At 48.9% G+C, this 17436-nt stretch overlaps 1 protein-coding gene across 1 annotated transcript; it reads right to left on the bottom strand.

Annotated features, from left to right (window-relative positions):
* Positions 1-752: 752 nt before the first annotated feature.
* RPIA (ribose 5-phosphate isomerase A) lies at positions 753-12617 on the bottom strand (the record flags this gene model as incomplete). The annotated part of the gene is given in 10 exon segments (XM_009704711.1): positions 753-1955; positions 4139-4238; positions 5471-5612; positions 6133-6201; positions 6513-6577; positions 7199-7258; positions 10375-10430; positions 12361-12442; positions 12445-12540; positions 12543-12617. Coding segments are annotated over 10 exon segments (843 nt in total), but the record flags the coding sequence as incomplete, so codon positions are not given.
* Positions 12618-17436: the final 4819 nt, after the last annotated feature.

Genomic DNA, 17436 nt, shown 5'->3' with positions numbered 1-17436 from the left:
CTACCTTCAGGCTTAGATTTAACAAGCCTCTGCTAAGCACAAAGCTGAATGAGATCACATCTGGTCCGAGGCCAGAAAGTAATGATGCAGTAATGGTTTTATTGGCTTTTTGAGAAGGAGCTGCTTGATTTCAGAAGGAGACAGGAGAGTCAACAGCAACATTCGCTCCTGCTAATCTCATTTCCAGAAGCATGCTGAGTGAGAAGGAGCTTGGGCACAAAGCTTTGCTCGATTGCTTTCTGTTTATCTAGGATTACATTAGGAGCCCAAGACACATCTGAAAACAGCCCATGGCAAGAACTAGGGCTTTGCAAACCGCTTCTGCGGCATCAGGTTTGCGGGAAGAGATATTCCAGTGTTTCCAGCAAGTTGTTGGTTGGATGGCAGCCAGTTTGCTCGGTACAAGTGCTTCAGAATCAACAGAATAGATATGCAGGAAGGGGAAGATTTAAAGACATAAAAAATAGCTCCTTTTTGTAAAAAGAAAAAAAAAAAGCTGTATTTAGATGCATAGGTTTTAGACATGCAAATTTAAGACAGTCTCAAGGCAAGTGCTGCAGCTAACAAATGTTGATTAGATAATCTGGTTAATTTTAAAATAATGTATTTACCTTAAGCGAAAAGGAATCAAATACAGAGGGGTGAATTTGGCCTGGGTGAAGGGCCCTTGTAAGGGGGAAACTACAGCAGAAGTTAGTCCGACGATGTCTACAAAACAGTTGCTTTAAGAACCAAATTACCACCAAATCTGGTATAACAGCTCTTTATTTCAGCGTCTATAACATGAAGAGAGGGCTTGCATTTTGACATCTGAACCATGCAAAGCACCTATACACCGAGAACAAGATACTGAACGAGTAGTCTCTCTCCTGCTACATGTGGAAAATTTAGGCAGGAAGACTGCGTTTCCCTGTGCGTTCTGCTCTATCCTTCCACAAATCAACCAGCTGTGAGAGGTGATAATTAAACCTTCATTCCAAAACAAATAATTTGCCACTGAACAGTATTCTATGCTGCCCTAAGCTGCTCAAATATGCTTCTGTAAACTTCATCAAGGACCCAGTTCTGCTCTCGGTTTACAAGGACAAAGTCCCAAACATCTCCAGCTACAGGAACAGACTTTAATCAGAGGTACTGAATTAATGGAGAGCAGAATTTGGCTCAAAGGATGAACGTCTCCTCCACACAGAGGCCCAAAAAAAGGCCCTTATTAATGTCTCAGACAGAGGGATGTAGAGACCACCATAGGCTCAGAGAATTGTCATGTGCACAGAAGACAACTAGACATCCTGAACTATTAAAAAACAGTGGTATAGAAAAATAAAAGGCATAAAATACCGAACCGAAAAGGTTCCAAATAAGGCATCAGCAGGTCCTGACTGGATGTGCTCCTGTTACGTGCATCACCCTCCCAGCCAAGGTGGTTAGGAACGATGCATTAGGATTGTATTTCTGACCTCCATCGCTAAGCACTATGAGCAGCCAGAAGGGTTCAAGTTCTGTTTGAAAAAAGAAAAAAAAACCAAACAAACCCAAAACACAAAACAAGGAGTATTCTTTTTGGTAAGTTTTTCTTAGAAAATAAAATAAAAACGTTAAAGCAATTTGTTTAAATGATTCTTTAAAAAAAGACAACATTCCTGTAAAGTAAAAATATATATATATAGAAATAGAATATAATTTTTTGTTTGTTTTTTTAAAAAAAGACATTCAGTATCACGTCAGCGGATTCTGATCAACTTCCCATCCGTCTTCTGCGATAACCGCTGCTCGTTAAGGCAAAACGTCAGGTTGGCACCATTACAACAGCTGAATCAAACTGGCCGAAGGCAAAGCCGAGCAGGCAGCGTGCCGGCATCAGCGAGGCTGCTTCTCCCGCACGCTGACCGAGCCGTCCTCCATGCCGAAGTACACCACCTCTGCCATGTCGATGAAGAGCCCTGTCTCCACCACACCTGGGGAACAAGAGTTCACGTGCCGGTTAATGCCAGAGCCGCCCCACTGCTTGAATCCTCTGCTCTGACTACGTTTTTGTCCATTAAGAGGCACCAACACCTCCCTCAGAGGTTTGGAGAGAGGTGTCAAACCTGGGTGATGTTGCATCAGCCACACAGGGAACCTCTGGGAAGTCTTCTCCATGTGGCCACCTCAAGAGGAAGCTCTCTCCAGAGTGAGAAACAACTCCCAAAGCTCCCCGTGATGTTCCCACCACCCCAGCCACCACCGTTACACTAAAACAATCACGAGTGTGGCATTTTCAGCCATCTGACAACCCACAGGAGCAAGAGGTAGCTTATACGCAGCCACAGGCTTACTCACTTTGCCTTTAAACACATTTAAAATAACTATCCTGTTACAGAACACCTGGATAACACTTGTTTAAATGTGAAGACACAGCAGATCCAATGCTACCTCTGCAATTTGTAGCCCATTTGCAAATGTACTTTTGATTGCATTTGATTATGGGGTGCTCGTAACTTCACAATGATCACTGAGCTACAGCCAGAGGCCAGGAAGGTAGAAACAAGTGGAGGTCAAGGGCTACCACAAGTGCAAGGTGGCCAGAGCCCTGCTATCACCACTGTATTTAGGCTTTAACAGTTCTGCTCACCCACTTCTGGGTAGGGAAGATGCTCCTCTCCCCTTAGCAGGTGCCTTTCTGAGCAGCAAATGGTGCTGAGACCTTCTCCACACCAACACGATGGAACGAGTCCCATCATTTACTGTTCATCTCTCAACCAAAAGAGCTGCAAGGAAGAAGTCCTTGCCGTTTTGTTTGCAAACAGCATAACCAGCCACTGTTTCTCTCTTGCACAGAAACAGCTCTAATGATATAAACATTTGTACAGCCATGGGCAGCAACCGCTCTAGGATATGGAGCGCTGCACCGGGGACAGCCCAGACCAGCAGCAGTCACCAGTTCATTTTGATCAGTCACTGGTTCGCTTAGATCTGCTCTTGCTGAAGGACCAAACCTGCCATCTACTGCTGGCTGTGAGCGAGCGCCAGGTAATTATTCAGATTGTAATGACATCAGGACAAGCCAAGGCAGAGGTAGCATCCTAGCAGTTTGCTCCTAGAGCAAGGAAATAAAAAAAACAAAAGGTGTATTTTCAGTAAATCAGCCTTATAAGCAGCATTGAGGGAAGCAAAGCCACCAAACAGAAGCAACTAGGAGTTACTGGCGACTCTTCACCCAGCCTACACCCATGGCCTCTGCCTGGTCTTGTGTTTTAATCATGGTGCCAGGACAACATACTGCCATTTTGTGGGGACGTCAAGATTTGTCCAACAGGATCCCAACCTGTTCCTGCACGCTCTGACAACGCACAGTCAGTGAAGGCAGTTGTGTTATGGACTTCAGGGGCAGGCAGGTATCTGGGATAAACTCAAAAGGTAAAAGATACAACAATACGCGTTCAAGAGCTGACCAGATTCAAGAGCAGACTTTGCCAAGATAATCAGAAAGATGTCCAGATGTGGCTGAGCTAGTCTATCTGCCGCTTCACCGAAGTCCAGAGAGTGCCACTGCCCGTGGGCAGACCTGGATCGTCCCAGAAGCAGCTCTGGCCTGGGCAGCAGGTCTCATGCAAGGCAGGAGACCTTGCAGAGAGGCTGTCTTGTTTGCAAACAGTGCGATCAGCCATTGCTTCTCTTGCACAGCAATAGCTACAGCAATAGCTAGGATACGCCGCACCCTCACAGCAAGGCGAGCCTGTAGGACCACACAACAGTAAGGGACACAGAGCTGTAAGCAGCTTCTGGAAAACACCAGTGCGAACCCTCCCTCCAGAGTCCACCAGTGTTTCCAGTACAAGCCCCTCTCCCAATGGGTACAGGGAGAGTAAGGAAGAGCATGGGATTGCCATGCCTAATGGAGACGGTGGCGTCTGTCACACGGCATCGCCCCAGGTTTTCACCACCATATGGAAATGCCACGTGGGTACAGTTGTACTAATTCAGCTGACAGATCTCTGAAGGAGGAACAAATGTATGGACACATAAAACAGCAGTAACACACACACACACATTCCCTCCTATCAAGGGAGGAGCTCCCACGGCCAGGGTTATCTAGCACAGACCAAGCCTTAGCCAGCTTTTGTTTGTTTGTTTTTTTAAAAAAAATCACAGGCATTACCTGGTATCATTTTTATAGCGGTGTTCACTTCACTCCATTCATGAACCTTGTCAAACTTCCAGTCCAGGATGAAGTTCCCATTGTCTGTCACCACGGGGCCCTGGGAAGCAAACCCATTTGTCAGCACTGTGAGCTCCTTGTCTACCCAGCCAGGGACTGTCACAGCCTCTCACCAGGACCAGCCGTCCCCGCTGCAATGGTTTAGAGAAAGTCATCATTCAAGTAAATCAGAGCAGTCCACAATAAGCCTGTAAGTAAAACCATCACCCAAGGCAACTGCTCATTCCTCATTTTCCTGTGTACAGATAATCATGCAGAAGCTGGAAACGACGACGCAATTTCATCACTGCAACAGGGGATCCTTTTCACAAGAGTAAAGCCAGATTAATATCCTAAAAAGGCAGTTACAGGCGATTGAAGATAAAGAAAGACCACGCTGCCTCAGTGATAACAGCGTGCTGCTGGATGCCATGGAGAGGCTTTGGAGTTGAAGAACTGCTGGACTTCAGTGTCCCAGATGTACCCAGCGCTCTCTCAAGCCCAAGAGAAGGAGCAATTGGGTCCTTTCAACAGCGCAGAGAGAGCAAGGGCTGAGGACAAGGCGTTTCAGCAGTGCTGAGCAGGGTGTGCAACCACGTGTGCCAGGAGGGACCAGCATCCTCCAAGAACAGGGCTCGCATGGGAGCAGCACTGATGTGCACTACCTGAGCAAGGCTGGTCTCAAGTTCACAGAGAAGGACTAGTTTGCTCTTCTCAGGCACCCAAATGCAGTCCCTAGAGCCTCTTGGGATTAGACGCATTAAAAACAGGTATTCAGCCTTCAGGCATTAACTCCAGCTGCTACTGCAGACAGCCCTTGCCATGCAACGTGGGCTGGTGAAGCCTCGCTGCCCCAGTCAGGATTGGAGAGTGGTAGTGGAGACAAAGCAACTTCAGTTTTAATTTAGTCTGGCTCTCTGTGGTATGGAGGAGCCTGGGATGGAGCGTAAGCTGCTCCCCCAACTCAAGACCCTCTTTGACAGCACAGACTGCCCTCCAGCCCCCCAACATCCCTGCAAAGCAGCAAGTCAGATCCGGACTGGCAATCCCTCCTCTCCCTGCTCAGGGATGCTTGCTTTAGGAGACATAAGCCAGAGAGGCCTTCAATAAGCAGCCTGAACACCTAAACACACATTTCATTAACCAAAGTATAATTAGGAGGAATTACATGAGATGCCACTCCCAGGAGTGAAAGCCCCAATTTAATCAGATGAAAGGCCAGACCTCTGGTCCTCCACTTGCCCATGTTCAGGTGGATCCTCTGGGGAAGCGGGGCTGATCAGGGACACGTACCGCTTTGCTAACAGCCATCCGCAGCTCCGCAGCACCTCCAAAATTTTTGGTCAGGGCTCTGGTGACAGGGACGTAAGCCATGGGGATGACTTCAATAGGAATTCCTTTCTTCCATTGCTCCCCGAGGCTCTCTGATTTTTTCCTGAGGACACAGTTTGAGGTGGGATGAGTGTCACATGTTACACTGTTAACACCATTAACATTATAACATCTCCTCTTGCAAACCCCTCACAAATAAGACCCTGGAGGGCACAGTGGTCAGTTCACACGTACACCCGTGTAGGATGAAGCAGTTTAATGCATGATGCTCTATTCACTCATAAGCCTTGTTTTGACATGTTTTGGACAAGCAGGACACGAGTTGGTTTTTTTTCAGCCCCATGGCTGTATGTACAGAAGGGGAAATTTATTCAGTGCTGACCATCACTGAGCTCAAAGAGCAGAGCAGCCATTTCCCCACAAGCTCTGCTGACTCCTAAGCAGTCCTGCTGAGTTGAAAATTAAGAATAAAAGCTAAATTGAATTGCTGATGCACTGGGAGCCAGGCTCATTTCCACCTATTCCTGCTCCCCTGACCCACTGAAAGACAATAATGGCCTAACACAGGACCATCCAAATCCTCCCACAGGACAGAGACGTGGAATGAACAGTAATATTTTCACCTGTAATCGGCAATAACGATGAAGCATTTTGCATATCCTGCAACTATCTTCTCCTGTGTCAAGCAGCCACTGCAAAGGAAGAAAAAATAAAATTAAAAAAAAATAAATCAGAAAACATCAGACTGCTCCTCAACATCCCCGATGGCCTTAAAGTCTAGTCCCCTCCATCGTGTTCTTGCTGGTTTTGGTGCTGCCGTTGCCCCACACCAGGGCTCCTTCCCCCGCCCCATCACTTCATCCTTGTCCCTTGCACACACTCTCGGTCAGGAGCCATCTCCCACCGCAGGTACATGCACAGCCCTGCACACGATCCCCACCCCAGAGACAGCCGCAGCCAAAAAAGGATGCTCAGAGGCCACCTGCCCACCAGCAAGGCTCACCCGCCACCTTTGATAAGGTTGAGGTCAGAGTCCACTTCATCTGCTCCATCGATGGCAACATCGAGCTGTAGGATGAGGAGAAACTTGGTGTGGAAACCCCTCCTGTGCAGCATCCAGGCACTGCTCTTGGCACAGCTTAGGAGAGTGCCAGGTCCCAAGCAACAGCCAGTAACGTCACTACAGCTGGGACCACCTTGATGCCAGCCTGACCAGAGATAAATGTCTGATCAGCCACTCAAGGACACCGGCCCCTGCTAAACCACAGGCACGTGAGAGCAGGAGAAAGAAAAACCAAAACTGACTGCTGGCCTGCAAGGCACATCACTTTAGCCTCTAGTGTCACTTAAAGACCAGGACACAAGCAGGGGTCTCCTGGGGACAATCTTGATGACAGCTCAGCAACACAATATCCCTGTCTTGGGCCAGCAAGCCTGATCCTGGAAGAGATGCCAAACACCTGGAGAAAACATAACTCAGCAGCCTACTTGCCATCTAAAGGGACAAGCACTAAGACAAGACCAAGGCTTGGGGGAAAAAAAAAATAAACTAAGCTAGTTCTTACTCATGTTCTGCAGCGTGGTTGCCTAAACTCTCGTCCTCAGAGGAGGACGAAGGAGCCTGATGCTTTACGAAGGACGAGGTTAGAGGAAGGTCGGGTGAGGTCTCACCTCCGCGGTCCTGCTTACCTCTGGATGTCGATCCAAGTCACTTAGCGTTAAGCCATTCTGCAGGATCAGCTGACGGGCCTGTGCACCAAGAAGAGAGCAAACACCATTTACTGGCGACAGGAAAGGAAAACAGACTCGTGGTGTCATTCCTCCAGCTGTGGCAAGGATGGAGTCTCCTTGGGAGAGCTCTGCTGCTCCACCCTGGGCTGGGGGAGAGCCAGCAGCGGGAATGCATGGCATGGAGAAAGTGATGCTTCCAGACCAGATTGTTTTAATCAAAAGAAAACCCTGCTGTTGATTTGAACTAAAACACTCAAGATGATGCAACAGGACTCCTGGGTTTGGGTCTCTGTACTAAATAGCAGGAGGTCTCACCAGCTTGGTGGGAATCCCCTGTATCTAAGCGTTAGAGCAGATATGGGATTTTTGAGTCCTGCATTATTTCAGCTTGGATAACATTCTCCCTCATACCCATCCAGCCCCTTTGATTTCCCTCAGCTGAAAAATGGGAGCAAGAAAATTAAATACCTACACCATAGCAATGCGGGACTAACAATGAAAATATTTTTCAGATTGGAAAGAAAGAAAGAAAGAAACAAACAAAAAAAGCACAACTCATGGAAGAAGTGTGGGAAGCCTCCTGAAACAGCTGCGTGGTGACTCGGATCTGTTTGACTGACGTGGCCGTGTATTTCCCTCTAGTGGCAACACACCACCGAACAGAGTTACCCTCCACTCGGTTTAAAGAGGAGTTCAAGCTTACAGAACCTTGAATTGGTTGAATTTGCTGTGTTAAAAATCAAAACCCGAGTGAGACTCCCTCCTTGCATGGACTCTGCTTGAGTCTGAACTTCCTACCATGCTGTAGCTAGACCAAGAAACCCCACTGCGATAGCCTGGATTAACTGATTCCCCTGAATTTTACCCATTCAGACTAACAAAGTGCATCGGTCACATGTGCTGGCATCCCAGAAACATTAAGAAGGGTTAGCAGGTGGCACTCCTGGCAATGAGATATGATTTGAATCGTTTATCGGGGCGTTTCATAGCATGCAGTTTTAACACCCATGGGCTGCGGGCTCTTGATCTGTACGCTAGGATTGCCCTAAGGACTCACAAAATAAAAAGAATAAAAATCAGTGGGTTTACATTCATTACATGGTGTCCCCATAAAAAAAAGATTTCAGGCAACTGGGAATTGAAAGCATTGAAAAAACACTGTGCTGCACATGCAGGCGAGATCCTGAACAGGCTTAGAGTCAGCAGGGTGGACGGGAGGTGGCTCTCTCCAGGCTCTCTGCTTGCAAGGCGATGGGAGCAGACCAGCAGGTATCAAAAGCCGAGCTCCCACAACTGGGAGAAAAGCATTGGTAACTGCACAGCACTTGCCAAGAACGGTCTCGGTCTGTGCTCTCGGCACACGTCCAGGTGAAAAGAAGAAACAATACAAAAGCCAAGGGACAGATACTTACCCCAGCTCTAGCTTTACTGATGGTGATGGAATAACCCAACCTGACAACAAGGAAGGGAGGAGAATAAGAGCCCACTGAAACCAATGCTTTCTTGCCAGTGACCTCAGGCAACCATTTACACCTGTACGTAGCGAAAATAAGACGCTGTTTTGCTGACCTGGGAATGCTTCACTCGGAATTGGTTGAGGTCTAAGAGACTGCAAAAGATATGAGGCAGCTCCACGTCTGGGGGATTTGGGCTCCTGCAAGTGTACGATCTATCTCTTCCCTTTAACAGCAACCTTTTTGTTTTACTGGTAAGAAACTGTGTAGTGTTACACAAGCTATCCTGACATTTCAAGGCAGGACAGGCTCCAGCGCACGTTCACTGCGACAGCTTTATCAATATTTTCTGTAAGATCTACTGACTGAACTGAGAGCACTTTTTAAGGTTCAAATGGGACACGGTACCTCAGGATGTGGATCATTTTAGACACACTCTCACCACAGTCTATATATGCAACAGAAGTACTGATATAGGTTAAAAAAGGAAAAAAAAAAATAATCTAGTTTTAACTTTCTGCCCTTTGCAGCAGTTTGTATTCTATCCCAATTGGCCACTGGTTGTTTGCAACAGCTGGGAAAAGACAGAATCCCATCGTCCCACACTTAAACAATACCTGCAGGGTAAGAGGTTGTTAGGTTTTCGTAAGATTTTAGAATAATGCAGTTTGTCTCTATCCAACCTCCAGGTCAAAGCAGGGTCAGCTACCAGGCCACTCAGGATTTTACCCACTCAGGTCTTAAAAACCCTCGAAGGACAGGCTCTGCACAGCCTGCCTCACTGCTTGACTGTCCTCACGGTGAAAAAGTTGTGACAAAAGTACAACGCCAAGCTCCGTACCAGGACCGTGAGAAGGGCACATGCCCAGTTCCTAGACTGGGACATTGCCTCCCAGCCTCGCAAACCCCACCGGTGGTCCCCATCACGTCACCTCTCCCTGCCCAAAGGGGACAAGGTGACCGCTGCTCCTCTGCAGCCCATTCCCACCTCAGGGAATCGAGGCAGAGAGACCAAAGCCAGTTCCCTGAAGGCATGGAAGCAGCTCAGAAGCTTCCCCAGCAGTCTGCATTTCACCACCAAGCCACACTCTCCTCCTCCCTGCCAACCTCTCAAACTCAGTATGAAGCAAACCCTGCAAAAGCTGCTCAGCAAAGGAAAGATTAAGCTGATTTCTCTTTCGCAATTTCCTATAAAGGCCAGCTGATGCATTTCAAGTTCCTCCTGAAAACCCATGAGCTTGCTATTACCGCTTGCAGCGTGATTTTTTTTTTTTTTTTACAGCTTTCACGGCTTGATACAGAATCAAATGAGACTAAGTGTCTCCAATGAGTTTTGCATTATGAGTCTGGTTCACCACTAAACAGCATTTTTCTGCAGGCGGGATCCAGAGCAAGCCACGCACCAACACTGACATAACCGGCGTTACCGCACTGGTTCAAAACTCTCCCCCCTAGCACCTCAGCATCCCGGCAGCTCAGGTCAGGGTAACACAGCACCATCACCGCTGGCTTCACGAGGTCCGTCTGCAGGCTGCATCACGACTGCTTTCACCGGTGCTTTCGGTTAATTCACACCGCAGCCAGCCAGCCCAGAGAGCGGCACGGTCACCTCCCACAGCCAAAGGGAAGGTCCCATGTGAGTGTTCACACTGGCAGAAAGCGAAGGAGGAAAGCTCTTACCTGAAAAGAAGTTGGGATGCAGACGATTGTTAGGTTCTCCTGTTTAACCCGCTCAGCTATAGGAAAAAAAACAAAACAAAACAGAAGCCTCAGTTGGTTTGTTGGAGAAAGAAAAACACACCAACTTTCACCTTAAGAAATCTCAGTTCGGAGCAGCCCCTCTGAATCACTGCAATGACTTGCTTGGCTTGCAAATAACTCAGTCACGCTCAAAATGCAAACAGGTGCCATCCTGCATAGGCTCAGGCTCAGTTTCTACAATCAGAAATGTTTAAACACCCACCCTGGCTCAGCCCAAGACATCAGGAGCCATTAACCTTCGTGTCTCCAGCAGCAGAGGAGCCTCGTCAGCAAATCGTCACCTGGGAAATGAGCCCCGCTCCCTTCTCTCACTCCATTAGACGGGTTTGTGCTGCACTTCTTGTACACAGAGAGCTCCAGCAGCTGTCTGAAAGGTTTTCTGGCTTTTTGCCTTAGGGACATCACATTCATTTATTATAGAACATTTAAATATATGGCAGGGAAAGGACTAATAAAATACAGTATTCCATTAAATGGAAGGAAATATTTCCTCCCTCAGGTTAACCTCAAATGACTAAAATCTATTACTAAGATATCATTACGGACAAAATGTTATTTTAGTAATTACAATACTTAGGCATAAGCCAACAGCCTGAGAGTCCGCAACAGCTCTCGCACCAGAGCAAGCAAGCGGGCTACACGCTTCAAGGTAACGCTGCTGCTGGAAGGACTGAAGATGCAATCCACGAGGCTGTATGTTGTTACAACCCACATCCCGGCGCTAATGCATGCGGTAGACAGGAAAAGTCAGAATTTGGAGACTGGAACAGGCACTCCACTTTAAATACTCTACCCATTTATTGAGAGACTGATTCTGCGTTAGTCGGGAGTGGTTGCAATACTAAACCAAACCCAGAATTTTGACAAATAAGTCTCACTTACCCCAGCATGGGGTGAGGTGGGTGCCAAGGGACAGGCACAGCACCAGCTCTGCCGCGTCCCTGCGAAGCATCGCTCTGCGCTCAGACCTCAGCCCCGCTCGCCGGCGGTGGGCTTGGGGATGGCTCTGCCCGAGGAAGCTGGAGGTCACAAGGGGACTTCCCAACCACCAGAGCCACCCAGGTAGGACACGCTGCTTCCGAACGAGAGTCCTGCTCTGCATCCTAGCAAGACCCCCAAGAACACCAGGGCTGATCCTGCACTCCCGACCCGCCAAGGCACCCACAGGTGCTCTGTTTCGCATCCAAGGACAGCGAAGCAGGACGAGGTATAGCACCTCCACAAGCAGATCGGCCCTAGGGCTGCGAGTGCCCTGCGACGGAAACTTAAAACCTCTGTGTCCTCTGTAATGAGGTGTGAGGATAATGAAGCTCACATTTGCTTTGCAAAAATGCATTTGCCTCACTTGAATATTTTGCTGAAATTTTCTGAATCGCACCTTAAGCAAACTTGCACCTGTGGCAAGCAGATAAATACCGAGCTGTAGGGTATAAAATAAAAATGCAGTAAGATTTCATATTCCTCATTTTCATTACACCTCAGCAGGACTCTCAATGTGAATAACACGGATGGGAGCAAGCAGCATCAGCCGCATACAAATGGGTTAATGGAAGCAAAGCAGCTGCGTGGCCCAAAGCCAGAAAGCAAGTCAGGACTGGGCAGAGCTGGAAGGAAATGGAGTTTAGCTCCAGTTTGTGGTGGGTGCCAGTAAAGCGCTTTGCCTGGCTGTACGGGGAGAATGGGTGGCAAATCATTACCTCCTCAGGACTCTCTAAGCAATAAATTTGGAGCGCAAGACCCAGTTTTAATCTTCAGCTTCAAGGAGGCCACAACAGCCGGTGAACAGACCCGACGCATCAGCTCTAAGTCAGCATCCAGACGATTTAACATGTTTTTCAAGTAGTTGGGACAGCTGGACAAGGGGACTTTCTTCGGTGGGGAGGGACACGAAGGGGAGCATCCTACCTAATCGATGCACCGCGTGGACAATTGTAGAACCGCTCCCGATCCCAAGAACTTGATTGTTCTGCAAATCAAAGAGAGACAGAGGAGAGCTGTTACTTGGCGCTCGGCACAAGGGTTGTCTGCTTTTCCCAGTAAGCCCGACATTATAAATAGATGCAAGAGGAACCTTGTCCAGAGATGCCTGCTGACACCCAACGTCTTCGGACGCTGCAGGCAAGGAAGGGAACACACTGAGCCGGCGAGGGCACGACCACTGCCTGCGGGTAAGGGATTTTAAGCAACTTGCCCTCTCCTTAAAGGACATGCGCTTGCTAAATACCACCACGGTACGATTCTCCGGGTGTTCAATGCACACTCACTGCTGGTTGCTGGCACTCCATGCAACCTCTTCTGCCGGAAAGCTGGGAGCTTCAGACAATACCACAAAGGAAAAAGCTCAAACAACCTCGAGATAACATCTCCCGAGGAAGCCGCACAGTAAAAGCATGGGTTTGCTGCCAACGGTATTGTGAGCCAAGAGTACAGATGCACCAGCGGCCAAAGCAAAGAGCACAGCAGCCGTTCCTCGAGTATAATAAAAACTACTCTCCAAAACAGAGTATATAACTGCCTGTGTGAGAGTCCAGCAACACACCTGAAAGACGGGTGAGCCTGGCAGCGTACACTGAAGAGGATCCTATTTTAACCACAGCTCAGCTCTGGCCTTTCTCTGCTTATGGTCTGGTTTTCATATCATCAGAGTAACAAACTACTTGTGTAGAAAACTCCGTTCTACCTTGCTTTGAGTCTTGGCCAAGATGACTTTGATTAGCAATAAGGGATTCACGAAGGGAGTTAGGGGATGTAAAGTCTTGGAAAGTGATGAACACCCGGAACTGATTGCGTTAAGCTACTGAGCATGGATGAGTTATATGACAACCTGGCAAAGTGACCATTTGATTAACCAACTTGGCAATGAAACTAGTTTTTGAGGTGTCCTGAAGTAAATTGCCTTCATTATAATACTAAAAAAATCACACCCACAGGTCAAAAAGACCCTTGCCCAGGTGAAGGCCCTTCCCCTGAGCATGCATAGTTGTAGAAATGACTATGTAATCATATGTAAATCACTGACCAATCAGTAGTGAGTAGGTGCTTATAGAAAAATCCCGATCCATGATTTTTTATGTATAAAAAGAACATCGTAACTTGCTGGTGGTGTGCTTGATTTGTGGAACGGTCCACTGAGGACCCAGGCCTGAATAAATACAATCTCTCTTCTGAGTGTGTGGAATTGGCTTATTGCACACCGGGCACGAATGTGCTTTTCGGACGACAGTTTAAGAAGGATCACTACTGCCTCGTCAGTAATACAGACACGCTTCTAAAAGGTGCTGCAGGCTGAGGGTGGATGGGCACAACTGTGTTACCACTGCAAGAGGATGCTCTGCGATGTAAATCTGTTTAATATCAGCTCAGCCGTTCACTGATTAATATCTCCCACCCACTGAGAGCTACCTGCAGCCTCTTGCACGCTTTCAATTTTCAACGTACTTCCCCTTCTTTGGATGGGATCCAAAGCTTAAATTGACTTCAGGAGGCCCAATATCACTACAGAGACTTCAGATGAGAAAGACTTCAAGCCAGCCAGAGATGCAGGCACAGAGCTGTTGTACGTGATCTCTTGAACATTAGACAGGTCTGGAGCTCTTTCTCCATGTGCAGCAAATCCAGAGTTTAGCAGCTGTGGAAAAAGCCACACTTGCAGCACTTCAACCAGCTGAAATCTTACTGACACACAAGCTTGCTTGGAAAGGTGGAGCTCAAGGCAGGTCACATTCCCCTGGGATTAATGATTTCCCTTCCTTCTGCAGGTTAAAAGCTTGAAAAAACCCCAAAGTTCTCCAAAACCCAGCACACAACCAGAGACTCAGCTTATACCTCAGCCCTAATCACCGTGACTCCACAAAAGGTGGGGAACGGAACGGATTCATGCCTGCAATGTTGCCGGCACAAACCTGGCAGCTCCCGAGGTTTCTCGGTTTCACCCATCCGTCCATCAGAGCCAAGCACGGCCAGCCAGGGAAGGGGCAAGCAAAGCTGCGCGGAGGTTGGCAGGGCACAGGCAGTACCGGTGTTCCCAGGAGACTGGTTTTGACCTGGGAAGAGGCAGTTTCTTCTCTTTGCCCTCATTTCTACAGGGTGGGACAGCTTCTTGGAGCAGTTGGATGCCCTAAAGGGATGGGCAAAGCCTCAGCATCAGCTACTCGGCTGTGATGAAGTGGGAAGAGTTCAGAAGGGTCCCAGCCCACTGCTGGAGATAAACTTGGAGGCATTTATCAGTGACGAGGGGTGAGGCACCCTCCCTTAGGTGGTGGCAAGCCCTTGGGCTCAGTGGGTTTCCCAGAAAAACAGTTTAAGCCAGCCTAAACTAGTGCTGCCACAAGCCCGGCCTTACCGCAGCTCCCACCTCTCCCTCCTCAGCTCCAACCCCAGCCAGATCAGGGGCAAAATCAGCCCCCAAAAAAATCCACTTTTTAAAACAGAGTCAGGGCAAACATTGGCGAGAAGTAGAGCACAAAGTCAGTGTGCAAGGGGCAGGTCCAGCTCACAGCACTGACGAGCAGCACCCCATTTAAAAAAAAAAGAAAAAAAAAAAGGGCATTTCACGTTTTTTACTAAAACCCCAGCAAACAAAACCAAGGTACTGAGCCACAGCACAGCTGAGGACCCACGTATGGGCTCCACGAGTGGAGTCAGCAGCGACCACAGCATTTTCTCAGCTAACCCAAGGGCCCAGAGACACTGCCCAACATTACAGATGCTGACAAGGCAACGCACATCGAGTGGCTATCAGCAGCACCACAGGGGCTGGCTGGTCCAACGTAATTTTCCAAGACTAGGATTTACATAGGCAAAGAGCAGGAAATAAAATACAGTGCAAAGCCCAGAGTTTCATCTTATTAATGCTCAGCGCTCTGAGGCAGCAGGACCTACAGCTCTCACCCACCTTTTCATTTCTAACCGAGATGCTAACATGGCCTGACTTCAGAGGTGTTGTATAAACGCAAAGCCAGCTCTCCCCAAGCAGCTTACGGCTCTAAAGCCCCAAGCCCCATGCCAGCCCCGCTCTGCCAAGCCATCGCAGCACCACAGCCCGCAGCTTCCAAGGTTCGTCATCTCGGTGTCTGCTCCAGTACTGGGGAACTCTGCTCCTACAGCTGCCCGAGGACAAGTGCTGTGGGTAAACACACCAATCTGGCTTTAATTAAAAAAAAAGATAAAGAGAAGAAAGTTCTCCTTTCCTAATCCCCCCACTCACTCCCAGGTTTGTATCTGCCACAGGCTGCACAAGGAACTGCTGTGCTGGCTGTGTAGGAGGATGCCAAGCGAGGAGCCTCATCTAGTACCAGTACCAAGCCCCAGGTGCCACGGATTTACAGCACAGTTAAGCAGAAGAGATTTGTCCAGCATAACCAAACCCCGAAGTCAGTGGCGTTTCTCACACCTCCCTGCCATGCAAGGATGGGAGTCTGCAGCTTTTCTTTCGGAGATGACATTGCTCCCTCCGTTAACAGTGATAGCTCCAACGACCAAACACAAAACTATCCGTTACAAACAGCAGCTGCACCCTGACAGTGCAAACTGAAGGGGAGACGGGGTTTCTCTGACAGCTGAGACCATCTAACTCCTTGGCGGTGACCCTAACCTGCTTCTCCACCATTGCTTCGGGCCAACTTGCACAACAAGCACTGCAGTATCATGCCGGACACTACCTATTTTACTTCATCAGTGCTGCCAGCTGGACACTGAACTTTAATCAGCTGGAACATGGCCAGAAACTTTATCCTAAGTTTGTTTGACCATAAAACAGCACAAAGGCCAGCTACTTCACTAGGAGAAGTCCAAAATTAAGACTCATGTTTTACCCCAAATAAAACATGCACCCAGCACACGATAACCCGCAGCAGCAATCGTGCCTTGGCTCCACACCTTGCAACACCAGTCCTTCGTCCTGCAACTCCTCAATGCGCAACTTTGGGGTTTGCTTTGGGTAAGAAAGGGGATTTTTTTTATGCAACTGCTGGTCCATCCTCCAGGCTCCCCCATCGCACAGGCTGCTTTTGAGTGTGTTGGCCTGGCAGGGGGTAGGTCTCGGATAGCGTGTGGCTGTGCTCTCTGCAGGCAGGTACAGACTGCTCAGAGGAAGGAGAGGCTGCAAAACAAGTGAAACATTTACAGGACATCAGGGAAGCCACCAGCAACTGAACTTCAAGAAGCTAACTCAGCAGGGGGGAGGGGGAAGGAAAAGGGAATTTTTTTCCCCCCGACTGCTAACATCTACCTCCTTGGCAGAGACTCTGCTATTGCAAAAGAGCTTGCATAGCAAACATTGCGATAAACCACTGCGTGACTTTAACCACTGATCTTCCAAGCGTTCACGATCAGGCTGTGCCAAACCTCAAGCAGCTCCAGTCCTATTTAACCTTCAAGGGATTGATTAAAGCCCCTGGCTGCACCTCCCTCCCTGCAAAGGACGGGACACGACCCCCTGGTTCGGGGCTGTTGCTCCTTGCTTGGGTGCTCAGAAATAGGGTGCCGCAGTGGAGCACCCCGGACTTGGAGAAAGGAGCAGGACACGGGGTTAGTCTGAACTCCCACCGCAGCCCAGCTCGCAGGAGGGTGCACAGCGAAAGTTTGGAGGTGCAAGACGTTACCCCAAACCGGGTGTGCACCGCGCTGAGCCGGGGAAGGTACGGAGCTGCTGCCTGGTAGGCGAGCACCGGGCCAGCGCAAACGGGAAGGGAAAAGTAGTTTTCTCCTTCTCTACTAAAGGAGCACAGTCCAAAGCGGTGGAAAAGGCTCAGCAGGGCCCGTCCATGCACCTCAGGGTCCCTCCTTACACCCGGGGACTGTCCGTGCTCCAGGTGAGGGGTGGGTTGTCCGTGCACCCCACGACCCGTCCATGCACCGCGGGGCTGCTCTATGCACCGGAGAGGTCCGCGCCACCCAAAACTCATCCGTGCACTGCGAGGCTCCGTACACCCCATGGACAGTCCGTATATTGGGGGGGGGTCCCTGCACCCCAGAGCCCAC

Source organism: Cariama cristata, unplaced genomic scaffold (genome assembly GCF_000690535.1).
Source record: "Cariama cristata isolate BGI_N322 unplaced genomic scaffold, ASM69053v1 scaffold4687, whole genome shotgun sequence".
Lineage (NCBI taxonomy): Eukaryota > Metazoa > Chordata > Aves > Cariamiformes > Cariamidae > Cariama > Cariama cristata.
The sequence above is the reverse complement of the archived record's forward strand: the minus strand, read 5'-3'. Positions and strand labels throughout refer to the sequence as shown.